The sequence below is a fragment of the Setaria italica genome, chromosome II, assembly GCF_000263155.2.
Source record: "Setaria italica strain Yugu1 chromosome II, Setaria_italica_v2.0, whole genome shotgun sequence".
In the NCBI taxonomy this organism is placed as follows: domain Eukaryota; kingdom Viridiplantae; phylum Streptophyta; class Magnoliopsida; order Poales; family Poaceae; genus Setaria; species Setaria italica.
In genome coordinates this window covers 6,978,217-6,995,008 of record NC_028451.1, presented here as the reverse complement: position 1 = coordinate 6,995,008, position 16,792 = coordinate 6,978,217, and the positions used below count along the sequence as shown (strand labels likewise).

The 16,792-nt window shown below is 44.8% G+C and overlaps 2 protein-coding genes and 1 pseudogene across 2 annotated transcripts; 1 reads left to right on the top strand and 2 right to left on the bottom strand.

Annotated features, from left to right (window-relative positions):
• Positions 1-261: 261 nt before the first annotated feature.
• On the bottom strand, positions 262-2,125 carry LOC111255714 (probable LRR receptor-like serine/threonine-protein kinase At3g47570). Its single transcript, XM_022824252.1, has one exon. It carries the CDS (start codon positions 2,123-2,125, stop codon positions 1,010-1,012), a length of 1,116 nt encoding a protein of 371 aa, XP_022679987.1. The 3' UTR covers positions 262-1,009.
• A 419-nt stretch (positions 2,126-2,544) lies between these two features.
• Positions 2,545-8,986, bottom strand: LOC101759013 (receptor kinase-like protein Xa21). The gene is made up of 2 exons (XM_022824251.1): positions 8,886-8,986; positions 2,545-3,736 (listed from the first exon to the last, which is right to left on the bottom strand). The coding sequence occupies exons 1-2, from the start codon at positions 8,984-8,986 to the stop codon at positions 2,545-2,547; spliced, it is 1,293 nt and encodes a 430-aa protein (XP_022679986.1).
• Positions 8,987-10,054: 1,068 nt separating this feature from the next.
• On the top strand, positions 10,055-12,006 carry LOC101758604 (annotated as a pseudogene).
• Positions 12,007-16,792: the final 4,786 nt, after the last annotated feature.

Here is a 16,792-nt window from a genome sequence, read left to right as displayed (position 1 = left end):
TAATTTCCAACCCCGGTTCGATCCCGCAGAAGCTTGTGATCTAGTATGTCTGGGCGAACAGCGGCGGCCTCCTCCCCCCTCTTCCTCTTCACTCTCGGCAGGCGCGGGCCGAGGGCCCCGGGAGCTGCCATGGTTGCGGCGTTATCTGATTTCTAAGGTCAGGGATAACTGAACCATGTTAATTGCCAAATTACCAATGTTTCTTCTGTTTATTTGGTACCCATCTGGAGCTCGACAATGATAATGCAGTAATAACGCAGATTCGACCTTGAGGCTCATTCAAGATCGGATTATATGTGAACAAACGCCAAGATACATGGCACCAACGGCACATTCCAGGAGGGAGAGGGAGCCAGACCTGCATGCATCTCTCATGAGTTGTGCGGAAGAAAGTCGAGGAGCTAGTGGGGACACAGCCACACACACATGGATGGTGAATGCCAATTTGCGATACTCTATTTTACACTTGTGAAATGTATGTTTTTTTTTGCATTGACATTAGGGGGTAAATTCTTAATCACCCTTATATCTTTGCGCTGCTTGCATATGATCCAGAATGTTGAGTAGTGATGTATAGATCTCTGATAGCATGCATCTCGGTAGCGGCATCGCTCACTGATAGCGGCTCTATGGGCAGTTGCCTTGAGCATAGGACACCAAGCTGGATGACTGAAGACAGACATTCTTTGATACTTGTCATATGCGTTGTATCATTTTTGGTGTTTAGTCCATCATGCAGCCACATATTGGAATCTGCTATCTCCATAACCTTGTCAGGAAGAGATGCCTCAGCAAAATAATGCAGGCTCATCCCATCTCTGAACATATCATCTGTTGGGCTCCTTCCTGTAAACATCTCAATTAAAGTAACACCAAGACTATACACATCACCGTAAGTTGATACTGCAAGCCCTTCTCCATATTCTGCTATAGAGTGAAACAATATGGGGCATTTAAGGTATGTACAAAATTAAAAAAGATGTTTCATGTGCATAGAGCTAATTAGATGCTATCTTGTGAAGTACATGAGCATATCTGAGTTACCTGGAGCAATGTATCCTATGGTGCCTCTTATTCCTATGGAGCTATTGGAATTCATTGGATTTTTGCTTGTTGATTGATCTAGAACTCTAGCAATGCCGAAATCCCCAACACGAGCTCTCATGTCCTGATTCAGAAGAATGTTACTTGGCTTTAGATCGCAATGGATGACCGGTGGCTGGCAACTATTGTGAAGATAGTCTAAAGCATCCATGATGTCCACTGCGATATCTAACCTTTGTGACAAGCTGAGTGCTCCTTGTCCATTTTGGCCGTCAAAATTTGAGTGGATCCATCTGTCTAAGCTGCCGTTAGCCATAAATTCAAAGACTAGTGCTCTGAAGTCTTGACCCTGGTGGTTGATGCTTGAACAGCATGTAATGATCTTCACAAGGCATCGGTGCCTCACTCTTCTGAGTGCCTCGCATTCAGCCATGAAACTTTTGTATGATCCTGATTGCTGGAGATTAAATACCTTAACTGCTATGGCAACAGCATGATTTTCTAGAGTGCCTCTATATACTGTACCGTATCTTCCTTTCCCGAGCACATTGGCCTCAGAAAATCCATCTGTTCCTTTTAGTATATCATTATATGGAATCATTGGAAGCTCTATCTCTGTTAATTGAGGTTGCTCATCATCTTTCTTCAATCCTACCTTGGACTTCCTGTAACAAAATCCAGCTAAGGCAAGCCCTGAAAGCAAGAGCATGATGGCTCCTGTTATAGGGATCACTATCCTGAGAAACTTTGGCATGCTTTTCTTTTTCTTCCCTACAGTGGACTTGGTGCATTTTGGCAGATGAGGTTGTTGTATTCCACCACATAATGCATTGTTCCCAACAATTGACAGTCCTGTTATATTTCTGAAAACCCCTTCTTTTGGTACTTCACCTTGCAAATTGTTGAAGGATAGATCAAGGTGGAGCAGTGATGTTGAATTACCTAACAGTTCTGGGATTGTTCCTGACAAATTATTGTGGGCAAGGTACAACTCCTTCAAGTCAGTGATGGTTGCTAGGTTGCCAGGGATGCTGCCATTCAGTTTGTTGTCTGTTAAGTTCAATAGACTGAGGCCTGCCATGTTCCTGAAAGTAGCAGGTATGCTTCCTTAAATGAATTACCATCCAGAAATAGGATTTCTAGGACTTTGCAGTTGCCAATGGCATCAGGTATTGCACCAGACAATTTGTTTCCTGACAGCCTGAGCTCTTCGATATTTACCAAATTACCAACTTCTGCAGGAAGGGGTCCCTCCAGCAAGTTGTAAGACAAATCGAGAATTGATGAGATTGATGAGAGCTCCATAATTACTTTAGGAATAAAGCCAGTAAGCTTGTTAATTGATATATCTAGGGCTAAATGTTTTCTGAATTGGCCCCTCCAAGCTGTTGGCATATGCACCAACCACAATGATTTAAGTGAGGTTTCCGATGGAAGATGGTATACGTGCTGCAAAGTTGTTAGAATTCAAAATTAGATAGCACAATCGTGTAAGCTTCCCTATGCTTTCAGGAATGACCCCAGTGTAAGCTTCCCTATGCTTTCAGGAATGACCCCAGTGAGTAAGTTGTCTCTAAAATCAAGATACTCAAGCCTTCCCAAATTTCCAATATCTGATGGGATGAGACCAGATATGTTGTTGCTGGTAGTCCGCAGCCATTGGAGGTTGGTGGACAAATTAGCCAACGAACTTGGCAGTTTCCCTGCGAACTTGTTCCATCCAATGCTTAACTTTTGTAATCTGCTACAATTCGTCAAAGAAGCAATATGTTCCCACTCTTCCTCGTTGTTTGCCTCTAACATGTTGTCTTCCAGAATCAACACTTCCAGATTTTGCAATCTACCCAATCTGGAAGGAACAATTCCGGCAAAACTATTGTTCTCCACGTAAAGCATCTGCAGCTTGGACAGATTAGTTATTGATTGTGGAAGAGCTCCAGAAAATCGGTTTCCTCCAATGAAAATCTCTTGGATGCTCGGAAAGCTTTTCCCCAGATCAAATGGTAGACGGCCATGCAGATTGTTGTCTGCTGTGTAAAAGTAATTAAGAGATGACAGGTTGTACAGGGAAGGAGGAAGCAAACCAGAGATATTATTAACAGAGAGCTGAAGGAAAGTGAGATATGGATTGTTCCCAATGCTTGAAGGGATTGATCCCTCAAGGTAGTTCAACGACAAGGACAACTCGATCAACCGGGAAAGGTTCCCAAGAGACGATGGGATGGTTCCGGTGATGCTGTTATTGAACAGCACTAGATATGAGAGAGACGGCATGTTGCCAATCTCATCCGGTATGCTTCCCCGTATCCCCTTGTTACTATTGATGTACATCGTATCCAGGCTGGTGCAGCGGCTGATGTTCCTTGGGATGACACCAGTGAGCATGTTTGTGCTCAGGTCAATGAGCCGGAGGCGCGTGAGGGAGCCGATGGTGGGAGGGATCTCGCCTTGAAGGGTGTTGAAGCTCAGGTTGAGTGAACGCAGGAAGGTGAGGTTGCCGATGGCAGGGGAGATGGTGCCGGTGAGCCCCTGGGAGAAGAGGTCCAGGGCGACCACCCTCAACCGGTGCCTCTCTCGTCGCCCCCATGGCCTCTCGAAGACGTTTCTGCGGTTGCAATGTTGGTTGCCGTGGCGAAGAGCAGCAGCAGCAGCTGCTGGTGGACGTATCTGATTCTCAAGAGCAGCATGCTGGCTGATGATTTGCTATTGGTTGTTTCGCATGAGCCACTTCGCCATGGATCGGTGCAGGTTCCCGCTATAAAGGACTAGTTACTGGTAGTCTTTCTCAATGGTGCTGCCTCTTCTGCAAGTTCTATTAACAAAATTGCGCGTAGTCGGAAAAAAAATAGAGGTGCACAATACTACTATTTAGTGGTATATATCCATAGGTAATTTAGTAATTATAACATTGTAAAAAGTAAGATTCCAAATGGAAAGATCTTGTAGACTTTATGCTAGTATCAAAAAAATATTATTGTGATGTTATTTGTGTTCTTTTTTCATAATACCCTTATACTACCTATACCACTCATGTATTACCCTCTCCCATACCACATGTGAAGTTTTGAGTACTATACAATTAATCTTGATCATCGGATATTTTTATACTAATCCTTTTGAAATACCAGTATAACATAGTATTGTGTACCGTAAAAGAGTAAAAAAAATCTATTGGAAATCCTTGAAAGCAAACTCAGCCTGGCTCGGGTCTTGTTGCCCTCGCCGCTGGCTCTCTGTCCACCACATTTTTTCTGCAGGAGGCTGAGGTTCCACTGCTTCTTCCATTCAACCAGTTGCAAGTGAAAGAGACGCCGAAAAATTAGAGAAGCTTTGCGTTCTGCAAGATAATTGATCTGTCATTGCCATCACAATCCAAAGGAAATCAGTGACAGCTGCAAGATAGTTGCGAGTTCAATCATGACCTCAAGCCTGAGACTAATAATCAGTGTTGGTGTACAAAATGAACATATAAGCATAGCTATGTATATATGGAAAATTAGAAGTGGCGTGTGGTGCGTTAAATGCATCCCTTCACTTTACACTGAAACACATGCCTAAGTAATTCTTCAGACTAGCGCCGGTCCTTTCGGAGCATGTTGCCATCGCAACTTCACAAAAAGGGTTCGAATTCTGCACCAACGGGTATAAGACGTCGGTCCAGCTGATGGTGACCGTTGACTTGCGACATCGACTAGCTGGATTATTTGGTGGAAAGGGCCAGATTTTACTAGACAGGCGCTCCGCTTATCTACTGAAGAGTTAAAACAAACAGAGGGTAAATTCCTTAGATGTCACTGCTAGAAAAAACTCTAATCCCTATTTCCACTGTTAAAATCAATATCCCTCTATTACTGCTGAATTGAAAATTTAATCCTCCATTGCCTTCCAGAAAGGGGCATATAAGCAGGCATTCATTTTTGTGCCGCTGAAAATGGCACAGAAGGGATTAAAAAATATTTAAATCAGTTGCATTGTTGATGGGATCAAAAGTCTGGTTTGCATCAACGCACTGCTCCCCTACTAGCAAAAATGGTTCAAGACATCGTTTTGAAAAAGAAATGACATTGACTTAACATGCGCATATCCTTTTTTTCCTGAAATAATACTAGTATAGTGTCATTGACTTCGTTGGATGTGGTATTTGCATATTCCTGATTGAAGAATATATTCATATGCCTCAACCTTAGAGAAGCAAATAAAATACTTTGTATATCTTTGTACACGGACGTTGTGGCAGCACATGATATCTGGGATGCTTTTTTTTTTTTGTTAATTATCAGGTAAGTTTCCAAATGCGATTGATGGATACCTATAGCGGCCACGTTGTACTAATGCAAAAGAGTGTTAACCGAATACTAAAGAGTTTAAAGAATGGGTAGTATATAGTATGAGCTTTTTGTTCACAAATTTCAGGCGATACCTCAAGTGGTGCTGCTGCAACAGTTTCCTGTTTCAAATTCAATATAAGTAAGCAGGTGAACAATCCAAGTTTCTGTCACACCCGATAAAGGCAAAACCAGATGAATAATTATATGTGCGTCAGGATCAAGTTTCATACCTGCAACGACTTCAGTAAATACCATAAACAGTGCCAAAGCGTAAAAGGAGTATTAAATTTATTACATGACTAAAAGTTTTTAAATCGAATAGCAAAACGAGTATTTATTCTGGAAGCGGAACTCCAAAAATGATGACGACTCCACAGGCAGTTGACTGGTGGCACACGTACGCCTAGAACTTCTCAAAGTCTTCAAGAACCTCCTCAACATTTTCTTGGTCTGAGTAGCGGTTTTAGCAAAGGTGAGTACACTTATGGGTGGTACTCAACAAGCTTGGGGAATCTGTAGTGTAAGGTTATGCAAGGATAGGCTAAGTTTAATAGCATGTAAGCATTTTAAGCATGAACATAAATAAATAAAACAACAATAAATAACATAAATAAACAATGTTTTATTCAACTTCCAATAAATTAATCATGCAAGGGTTCAGGCCGCTCTTGACCGTGAGCATGACTGATCGATTAGTTTTAGACACTCTGCAGAGGTTGTACATTTTTACCCACAAGTCGTGTTTCCTAAAATGCCCGGGTTAATTACTCGCTTAAACACTTCCGAGGTGAGTGGCATGGGAATCACTACGAGGCTTTTACAAAGATTCCCTAATAAGGATAACTCGCTAAGGTTTCATGATCAGTGCAATGCATAAACCTCTCTCAAACTGCGAAGCTACCATAGAGTAGATCAGTTTGAGGGCCGGGCTATACACCAACTATTGTCTCCCCCTCTTGCCCCTTTCAGGTAAAGCTATTACATACTAGAGTTTCTAATTAATTAGCCAAGACCAGATCCCGTTAGTCTTGTGGTTGCACCGTTTTCCTGGGTTGTCATTCCATGTTCCAATTAAGCATGGTGATTTTGCATTGATGAAAGGTATAGTATAAATAAAACAAGTTAAGATCATTGGTTCATTAATACCACCATACCCAAGTTGAGCAACTAAGCAAGTACTACTCAACATAAAGTAAAACTAGGTTGTTCAAGGTTTAAGGATAAAGCTAAGCAAACCTTAAATAGGACCCATCAGCATAAAGTGCATAACATGTGTATATTGAATATAAAAGTAAAGGTTGCATAGGTCCAAATTGTGATCAAGAACACGACTTGCCTTCCTGAACTGGCGCTTGCTGCTCAAAGTCTTCAAAGGCTTGGTCTTCGAATCCCTCGAACTGCGATCCTTCTATGCGCATCAAACAAGTACATAGAAGCACACAAAAGAATAAAATAAGAAAATAATACACCAAACAGTAGCAACAGAGCAAAACAAGATCATAAAATTGTTCTTTGCATCGACACGAACTCATAGGCGCAAGAATCACTCAAATTGGATTTAAAACGCTAAAGATATAAGCTAAACAAGATTCATGGACTTGTCCACGAGAAAACAGAGCTTCTAAGGGCTAAAACAGAAGGATAAGGATCTAAATCTAATTACTTTTGAATTGTGCAGGACCTCAGGTGCAAAACAAGAAACTACAGGAGCTCTTAAGCAAAAGTGGCACGGCTGACCGACAGTTGACTGCTACGCTTGACCGGTTGACTCCGGTCAGACCCGATCTGAGCCGTCCCGGCCAGATCGGATGGCTGGCGGCACTAGGCGGCGGCGCTCGGTGGTGGAGTTCAGCGGAGGTTGCTCGAACTTGAGGTTCCGACCACCAAAAACTACGAGAACTAGCTCGGGAGCGAGCTGGAAGCGACGCGAAGCAAGCTAGGGCGATCCCAAGGGCGGCTGAGGTCGCTACAACGGTTGAACGGAAGCCGGGGAACGGGCGGCTCTAGCGCGCTACAACCCTAAGGGAGGCCACGGAAACGAGTAGGAGAAGCACCTGGGGCTTCCTTACCACGATGCGAACCTCCGGGTGGGGCTCATAGTGATGGGAAGGCGGCAGAGGCGCAGATCGACGGCGACGAGGCGAGTGGCTAGGTTTAGCTAGCGGCGGCTACAGGCTTTGACGTGGCGTGCGCTAGGTTTTTGGCGAAAGGGGACTGTGGAGGGTTGGCTCGGGGTTTAAAAAGGGGCCACGAACCTCGGCTTGCATGCCACGAATCGGAGGTGGACCAGGGTGCGGTAAGGACTCGGGTTCAAGTCGGACGTAGCATGAGGGGAGGATGGTGATGACATGTGGGGTCCATCCGTCAGTGACTTGGCAGTGGCGCACTCAGGAGGGGCACCATCGGTGTCGTGCACGGAGCAGATGCTGGGCCAAGCTGCACTGGGCTGCTGACTTGCTACTGTGCTGTGCTTGCTGCTGCTGGCGGGCTGGTTGTTGCCGGCGGGCTAGAAGAAGAAGGTCGGCCGGACTAGAAGAAGAACCCCGAGCTGGAAGAAGAAAAGAAGAAAAAGAGGAATTTTGCCCATTTTCAAAAGAGATTCAAACAATGAATTCAAATCTGAAATTTGAACTCAGCAACCTAAATCATTGCACCAGCCTGAATGCAACACTGCAAACCTATGATTCACTAATTAAATTTCAGAAAAATATTTAAATGCCTAGGAAATCAAATAAACCTTAGAAAGTCCTTAAGTCCTTAAAGAAGCTCAAATAAATTCTAGAAAATTCTAATAAATTTTATTCAGTTGCAAAATTGGAAATTTAGGGTGTTACAGTTTCCTTTTGAAGCATAAAAATTTTGATGAGATGACTTCAATTCAAGATTTGGGAAGGAAGTGAAAACGTTTCAGCTCCTCTGGAACCACCAAAACATTGTGAGAGTTTTCCAGCCATTCAGTTAATTAGGAGCTGCATACATCACTACTCCACATGGGTCTATCAGCGCGGGCTCCTAAACCTACATGCATGTACAGTAGTAGGGTCATGCAGTTTTAAATGGCCTTCACAAGGTTTGAAAATTGGAATTTGCGTATGACGCATTTTGTGTATTCCTTCACTTCACGCATCAGTTGATGGTGAGTACCAACCAGGTGGCTTGATGGCTGATTCTTGTCATATTGTGCGAAACGAAAGCTAAGTAACTCCAAGGACAACTAGTACCGGCCCTTTTAGACCAGTAGAGAAGAGATCTTCCGTCCAGCGTTTTCAGTTCCGGTCCTTTTTTGATCCGGGACTAAAGGACCTTTAGTCCCGGGTCAACAGCCACCACCGACGAGAGCTTCAATTCCGGTTGGTAATATCAACCGGGACTAAAAAGCTTCCTTTCATTCCGGTTGGAATTACCAACCGGAACTAAGGATCTCCAACCAAGACTAAAATGCTCCTTTTCACATGGCCCCCCCTCTCTCCACCTTATCTTCTCCTCCTCCTCCCTCTTTCTCCCTTATCTCACGCAGGCAGCGCTCTTCTTCTTATCTCCTCTCCCTTCTTTCTGGGCGGGCGGGCGGGCGGCCAACGCGGGGCCAGCACGGCGAACCGGCGCGGGCGGGGCATGTGGCGGGCGAGCTAGCTCGGGCTGGCTGCGCGAGCGGCGGGGCACTCGGCGGCTAAAACCGTCTCCCATGACCGACCTGCTAGGGGTGGCGGGGCGCTGGTGGCCGTGGCCAAGACCATGGAGCGACGCGCGACCTGTGGCAGGAGCGCGGCGGTGGGGGCACGAGCGGCCGGGCCGTGCGGCCCAATTTTTTTTAATTTTTTTAACCTTTTTAGTCTCGATTGATGTTACCGACTGGGACTAAAGAAAGACTTTAGTCCCGGATGAAATACCCGGGACTAAAAATGTGAACCTTTAGTCTCGAACAATTAGTCCCGGTTAGATTTTCGAGACCTATGTGTCTCTCCAACCGAGACTAAAGCCCAATTTTCCAACAGTGAGGCACAACCAGGACCACCGCGTTCTCTGCAGGTTGCAATCGCAACAGCTCATGGCGACTTTTCCTGTTACCTCTTTGATCAATCAATGGCATGAGAAACCAACGGGTCTAACACGTCGGTCTACCGTTGACTGGCGACATCAAGAGGGGACTAGTTAATATTTGGTTGAGCAACGAAAGGACCAGGTTTTTTTTCCCAAAAAGATTTGAAAAAAGTCCATGTGTTGAACTGGACATTGGAAGATGGTCGGGTTCTTTCCCAGATAGGGTCACAGATTTTAGTTAGAGCACACTAAAGGTTTAAAAAATCATGTGTTGAGCTGCTAAGATTAGAACTTGAAATTAATGCGATGGATTTTGTGCTACAAAGTTTTTTCTTTAAAATAAACCCAGATATAAAGTACATCGAAGGTCTATATATTTTGAAACAACCAAATGCTCCGCCACTAAAGATTTATGAATTTGAATAACATTGGGTGAAAAATCACATGCACTTAATTTTTTCTTCTATTCTGAAAGTATATATTAGTCTTCCACGACTGTGACGTTCACTCATGCTGCAAAGATAACAATACATTAGTCTACCACGCGCGAACCGGCAGGCTCTTATATGACCTTCGGCATGCTTCTTTCCTGCATCCTTGCTGCGATTGCCATGTTACAGCCCACACCCAAGCTAGATCTAGACATGAAGTGTATGTGCCTCCTCTTCCTTGGCCTTGCACTGGCAGTCTCCTATAGCGCCGGTGATGACCAATTTGTCTACAGCGGCTTCACCGGTAGTAACCTCACCGTCGACGGCGCTGCCACAGTCACACCAAGTGGACTTCTGAAGCTTACCAATGGAACGGGCCTGCTCAAAGGGCATGCGTTCTACCCAACTCCGTTGCGCTTCTATAAATCCCGAAACAAGAAAGTTAAATCCTTCTCAGTCACCTTCGTGTTTGGCATCATCTCGAACGCTCCCAATCTCAGCAGCAACGGTATGGCCTTGCAGGCCAGTACTTAGGACTCACCAATGCGGCTAACGATGGTGATCCGAGAAATCATCTCTTTGCTGTTGAGCTCGATACTGCCTTTAATGTGGAGTTCAAAGACATCAACGACAACCATGTTGGAATTGACATCAACAGTCTCCGCTCCATTGTATCTTCTTTGCCCTATACCTTTGACTTTAAAAATTACCAATATGTGCCAGTGCAACTGTCTCTTACTAGCCATGAGGCAATGCAAGTGTGGGTGGACTATGATGGAGAGACTAACCAGATTGATGTGACAATTGCACCCCTCGGTACGGCTAAACCCATAAAACCACTGATAGCAACCACATACGACCTGTCAACAGTACTTACCGAGACAGCTTATGTAGGTTTTTCAGCCTCAACAGGCACCAATAGTAGAACAGAACATTACGTACTCGGTTTGAGCTTTGGCATGGGAGGACCTGCTCCAGCTATCGACTTGGCCAGATTACCAAAGCTTCCTCGTGTTGAGTTGAAGGCTCAGTCCAAGGTCTTGGAGATTGTTTTGCCAATAGCTATCACCACCTTCTTCCTTACAATGGGCGCCACCACCTTTCTACTTATACAGATCTTTTGGAGGCGGCGATTGCAGCGTACTGATCTTTTGGAGGATTGGGAAACTGAGTATGGACCTCATAGGTTCTCATACAAGAATTTGTTCCAAGCTACAGAGGGATTCAAGAACAAGCATCTTATCGGTAGAGGGGGATTTGGGCAGGTGTACAAGGGAGTACTTACAACATCTAAGACGGAGGTTGCAGTGAAGAGGGTGTCCCATGAGTCAAGGCAAGGCATGAGAGAGTTCATTGCCGAGGTTGTTAGCATTGGTCGTCTGCGACATAGAAATATCGTTCAATTGCTTGGCTATTGTCGACGTGAAGGAGAGCTCATGTTGGTCTATGAGTACATGCCTAACGGTAGTCTTGACAAGTACTTATATACTAGTGATGGTAAGCCTTGTGTAGGTTGGCATGAGAGGTTCCAGATCATAAAAGGTACAGCATCAGGCCTTCTCTACCTTCATGAATACTGGGAACAAGTTGTCATCCATCGAGATATCAAGGCAAGCAATGTGCTCCTTGACAGAGATATGAACGGGAGGCTTGGTGATTTTGGTTTGGCGAGGTTATACAACCATGGTACAGATCCCCAAACCACACGAATGGCTGGTACTTTCGGTTATATAGCTCCGGAGTTAGCACGTACAGGTAAAGCATCCCCTCTAACTGATGTGTTCGCTTTTGGCATACTCCTCCTTGAAATTGCCTGTGGAAGAAGGCCCATTGAGGGAAGAGCACAAGACACCCCGTTCATGTTGGTGGATTGGGTGACTGAGCATTGGCGCAATGGGTCACTCATGGAGGCAGTGGATAGGAGGCTCCAAAGTGACTACAATGTTGATGAGGCATGTGTAGTGCTCAAATTGGGACTGTGGTGCTCACATCCATTGCCAAATGCAAGACCCAGCATGCAACAAGTCATGATGTACCTTGAAGGCCAGCATCCTGTTCCTGAGTTTGTGCAAATGGATGTAGCATGTAAAGCAGGGTTAGACACAGTCATGATATCCCAGCAATCAAGCATTGGCACAATGTCTGGTCTCTCGGGAGGAAGATGACGCTCCTTGCTGGATGTTAATGTGGTTACTTCTCAGTAAATTTTGTTCCTTATACGAGCAGTTTCGCAAATTGCCATTTTTTTACCGGCTATTTGTTATACTTGGACAGATTTGCTCTATTTTCTTATTCATTCACATGGTTATGTAGTTTTGTACTTGTGTGGTAAATTATATTGTGTCACAGAACAACCCACATATTGTATTTGCCAGTCACCATAACCAGCATTTATATGGGGCTATATAGACTATTCATCAATCGTCATGTTGACTGCTTCATTATATACATGTCAGCAACAGCAATCTGTTTTCTTTTAAAGATGTTGATCCAGGTGTTTCTTTTGGAATGAACACCTATGATGACAGATCCAGGTGGTTGTGGTCCAACGCACCAGTTGTTTGTTTTGTAGTGCCACTTAATTTCTATGAGGTAGCACGAGTTTGGATAGTCTGGGTGTGTTTGGTTGGTTGTATCATTTGATTCATGTATGTAATGATTCAAAATAATAATGATCATTTTGTTTGGTTGGGTGAATTGTACCAACCCATCCAGGATGAGGCCATCCCACTTAATACATTATTCTACTAATTAAAATGAATCATATGGTACAAGCAAATTGGTTGAACCATCCTATGCAGGATCATCCGTGCATGCATCATGTGTGCATGCAACCAAACACACTCTGGGTAAACTAGAAGATTTGTCAAGTTATTTGTTTGCCCTCTTGCATTGTGTTTAAATGAATCCCAAATGTGGCGAGAAAGTAGAGCTAAAAAAATTAGCTATACTTTGTTGCCACATTCCTTCAAAAAAGAAAAAAACAGAAAAATCTCACACTCTATCCACACCATGCTCTCACCACTCAACACACATGTGCATCAGTTAGATATTATAGGAATTACTATATAGAGATGCATACGACCTCAATAACGTGGGTATATGCTCATTCCTTGTGAATCTTAGCACTATAAAAAAAAACATGTATCAGTCTACCTGTGCAAATGCATGGGTTAGCAAATAGCAACTGGTTCAGCTAGTCATCCAAGCAACAAGTTAGGCCCATCCTAATCTGAACTTTGTGTTCACTCTGTTGATGCAGAGCATCTGAACTTAAGTACTGCAGCAAATCCCAAAAGCATACTTTTTTTTCTTTTACTAAGTAAAATAACATAACACGAGGCACCTTTTCTTGGCATGAACAAAATATATCTACAACATAAATTAGTTGCCTTCTACTAGTTGCATTTTGGTTAAATTTTGTTATATAAGTGCTAGTCCATAGTATTCTTAGCATGTGTTTGGTTTTGGGATGACGTGGGTTGGGTCGGAGCTGACCCCCTTTTGTGGGTTGGAATCGACCCATCTCGTGTTTGGATGAGAGGGATGGAGAGGGACGGGTTTGTTCCAATCTTTTGTTTGGTTGAAGGGGTTGAGAGGGTGAAATGGATGTCATTTTAACACCGTTAGCATCGGGTCCCACCTATCAGTTGTGGACCCCACCTGTCAGCCACCTTATCTTCTTCCTCCCTCCTCTACACCCGGCCCCCGCACCCCGGCCACCTCCTGCCAGCTGCCCCTGGCGCGCCGGCCACCTCCTGCCTGCTGCTAGCGGCCACCTCCCCGCCCACGGGCCGGCCTCCTCCCTGCCACTGGCCACCACCTCCCTGCCCCCGCAGCGGCTACCTCCCCACCGCCGGCCTGGAGGAGCTCAAGCTCCACCCGAGCGCCACCCCTCCATCTCCTCTGCGCCCCTCCTTCTTCACTGTCGGGGATAGATCCCTAGTACCCGCAAGGAAGGAAGAAGACGGACTCCTACTAGGATTCCTATGTAATCCTATAGGACTCATACCACGCAACCCTACTAGGACTTCTCCTTGTAACCGACTAGTTATCCCGCCCCCTGAAGTATATAAAGGAGGGCAGGGGTACCTGGATGAGCAAGGGAGACTACATAGGACCAAATCCTCATACCTCAACATCCAAGTGAAGGGCGCAATATACAACACCCCAAACAGGACGTAGGGTACTACGCTACTCTGGCGGACCGAACCTGTTTAAATCCGTGTCTTGCGTCCTCGCTTTTACCTTCGAGTTCCAGGTTCGGCAATCCCCCACCAACCAATCTACTACCTCGGGATACCCCTCGGTAGGTTGCCGAGTATAAAACACCGACATCTGGTGCACCAAGTAGGGGTGATCGTCGAGATCATCGGGTGAGTTTGAAGGACCTATTCTCAAGATCAATCTACTCGGCGCGATGTGTTGGCACTTTGTGCAGATGAATCGGCAGATCAATTCATCCAGTTGAAGATCAAAGCAGACAAAATCAACATCCATTGCCTACAGATTCGCCGCCATCATTGCCAGCAAATTCGCTACCATCATCGTTGGCCGAAAAAGAAAAAAAAGTTAGTGTAGGTGGCAGGTGCGGAGCAATTCCGCAAAGGTTTCTGGATTGATTTCCGAGGTAGGACCAACATGAATCCTTTTCTGTCTCAGAGTCTGCTGCGCTGCAAGTGCATCAACTCCAAGGCGAATCCAAGCGACTTCGTCCTTATTTACTTCCCAAGTTGGGAGATGCCAAATTGGCATTTTGCCATAAATGCGACACTGTAGCGTTTCGTTTGTATTTGTGAATTATTATCCAAATATTGACTAATTAGGCTCAAAAGATTCGTCTTGCAAAGTACAACAAAACTATGCAATTAGTTTTTGATTTCGTCTACGTTTAGTACTCCATGCATGTACCACAAGTTTGATGTGATGGGGAATCTTCTTTTTACATAGTGTCAAAGTTGGGAGTTTGGAGGGAAGTAAACAAGGGCTTCGTGTTCCTGTCCAATCTGATTTCCATGATTGCGCCATCGTGAGAATCTGTGGAAGAAGCAATCACTGACTCACGTACATCGTCGAGTTCGATACAGAGTCAGCATACTCCAAGGCCGAGTGCAAGTCGAAATCAAACTTGAACCTCGAACGGATTGCTGCGTGTCGATTTCCAACCAAAGTTGCAGCACGTGTAAGATCAAATCAGCTACAGGATCGATGCTAGAATCTCCTGATTACGTGCATGAAGATGAAGCATAGCATCGACTACTGCTTCTATTTTAGTGCGGAGCAAGATCGCTATGCCAACTCGCCAATGATTACTTCAAATACGCCGTGACGCTCGCCGATGACTACTTCGACTACTCGTCTCGACTGGAAAACTAGTTAGGACAGACTTCACACCATCGACTACTTCGACTACTCATCTGGACTAGAAAATTAGTCGAGGACGGACTACTTCGACTACTCATCTCGACTAGAAAATTAGTCGAGGACGGATTCCACGTGACAGACAACTAGTCGGAATCGACTCCGACTAGTTGGCTTCATCAACAATTGACACGGCTTCATCGATGATCGTCCATGAATCAAGCTAAGTCACTTTTTTTAATTTTATATAAATTTTCACCTTGTTTTCTGCATGTAGGGCAACGCGCCGACTACTTCTTTGTGTATGTCTCTCAACGGTAATTACCCTTCAGAGCTACAGTTTGCCAACTATTCCTGGGGCATGTTGACTGACAACCACAGGCTTGGTATATCAAATTATGGAGGCTACGGTCATGGATTTTGTGCACTGAGTTGCGGAGGCCCCGCCACGGGTTTGGTACATTAAATTTTGGAGGTGATTGCCACAGATTTGATGCACTAAATACTGGAGGCTCACAATGGCAACACCCTAAGGAGGCACAAATCTTATGCGCACAACACGCGCTTTATTCGCCGGAGGGTAACAAACTCTTACGCACAATCGCGCAATCTCTTTTGTCGCAATACTGACTACTCATTTTTGTCTTCTCTTGAGGTCACTAATATTCTCAAGCAGAACATGCCTTAATTCGTGAAAGCCTTGGATCATCTGTCATGCCTAAATGCTAGCACACATACAGGAGACAAAGATCTCAGCTGTGCAAACGGCAGTGCCTGTACGCGTACAAGAGACAAAGATCTCCCCACGCAGTGGCTACGGCTAAATAGATACTGAGAGCCTAAACATAATAGGATAACTACTCCGGAGAAATATGATCGAAACAAGAGCATGACACATAACATTTATATTCATCACTAAATAAATTTTAGTAGTTCTAAATTCTACAAATATGCTACATAATGTATGCATCTCTTTTTGCAGGCCAAGCTTCGGCGACAACTCTCCAGGACGCTCAGCGTACCTCCAATGGCTCCGCTAGCTCCCAGGCTCGGGGGCTAAGCGTCAATTACTACTCAAAAATACTTCTAGTAGCTCAGTTAGCTTCCAAGCTTGGGGGCTAAGCGCCAATAACTACTCGACGTGGCTCCTACGGCTCACCTGGCGCTTAAGCTTGGGGGCTGGACGCCGCAAAACTACTCGGATGATGACTTGCGTGAAGGCTAAGCTACCCTTGTATTGATTATTCAATCAATCCAAGGCTCGAGGGCTGATAAGCTACACCCATCAATTGATTTTTTCAAGACAAAAGAAAAAAATTCAAGATTTTATTGACCCTTAGCCTGATTCTTCGATTCAACCTAAGGCTCGGGGGCTACTCCATATGGAGTGCGACTTTCGTCGCCCTCCATATATGAAGACTACAACATTGAGATGATCAAGGGTTGAGCACGCCATAGCCTCACGACAGCTTTGAGGAACTTTGAAGATTGAGCCAGACAAAGTACTCGAAGAGCACCAAAACTACTCGGCGAGGATTTGAAAAGTAATTGAAGACTACTGCATTCGACTATGAAGCACTCGGGGACTTG

Coding starts and splice junctions, on each gene's coding strand:
- LOC111255714 (XM_022824252.1), bottom strand. CDS start 2,125: ATGGCAGGCCTCAGTCTATTGAACTTAACAGACAACAAACTGAATGGC.
- LOC101759013 (XM_022824251.1), bottom strand. CDS start 8,986: ATGCCCCGCCCGCGCCGGTTCGCCGTGCTGGCCCCGCGTTGGCCGCCC. Junction 3,737..8,885: donor AGAAGAAGAGCGCTGCCTGC/GTGAGATAAGGG, acceptor GCAAATCATCAG/CCAGCATGCTGCTCTTGAGA.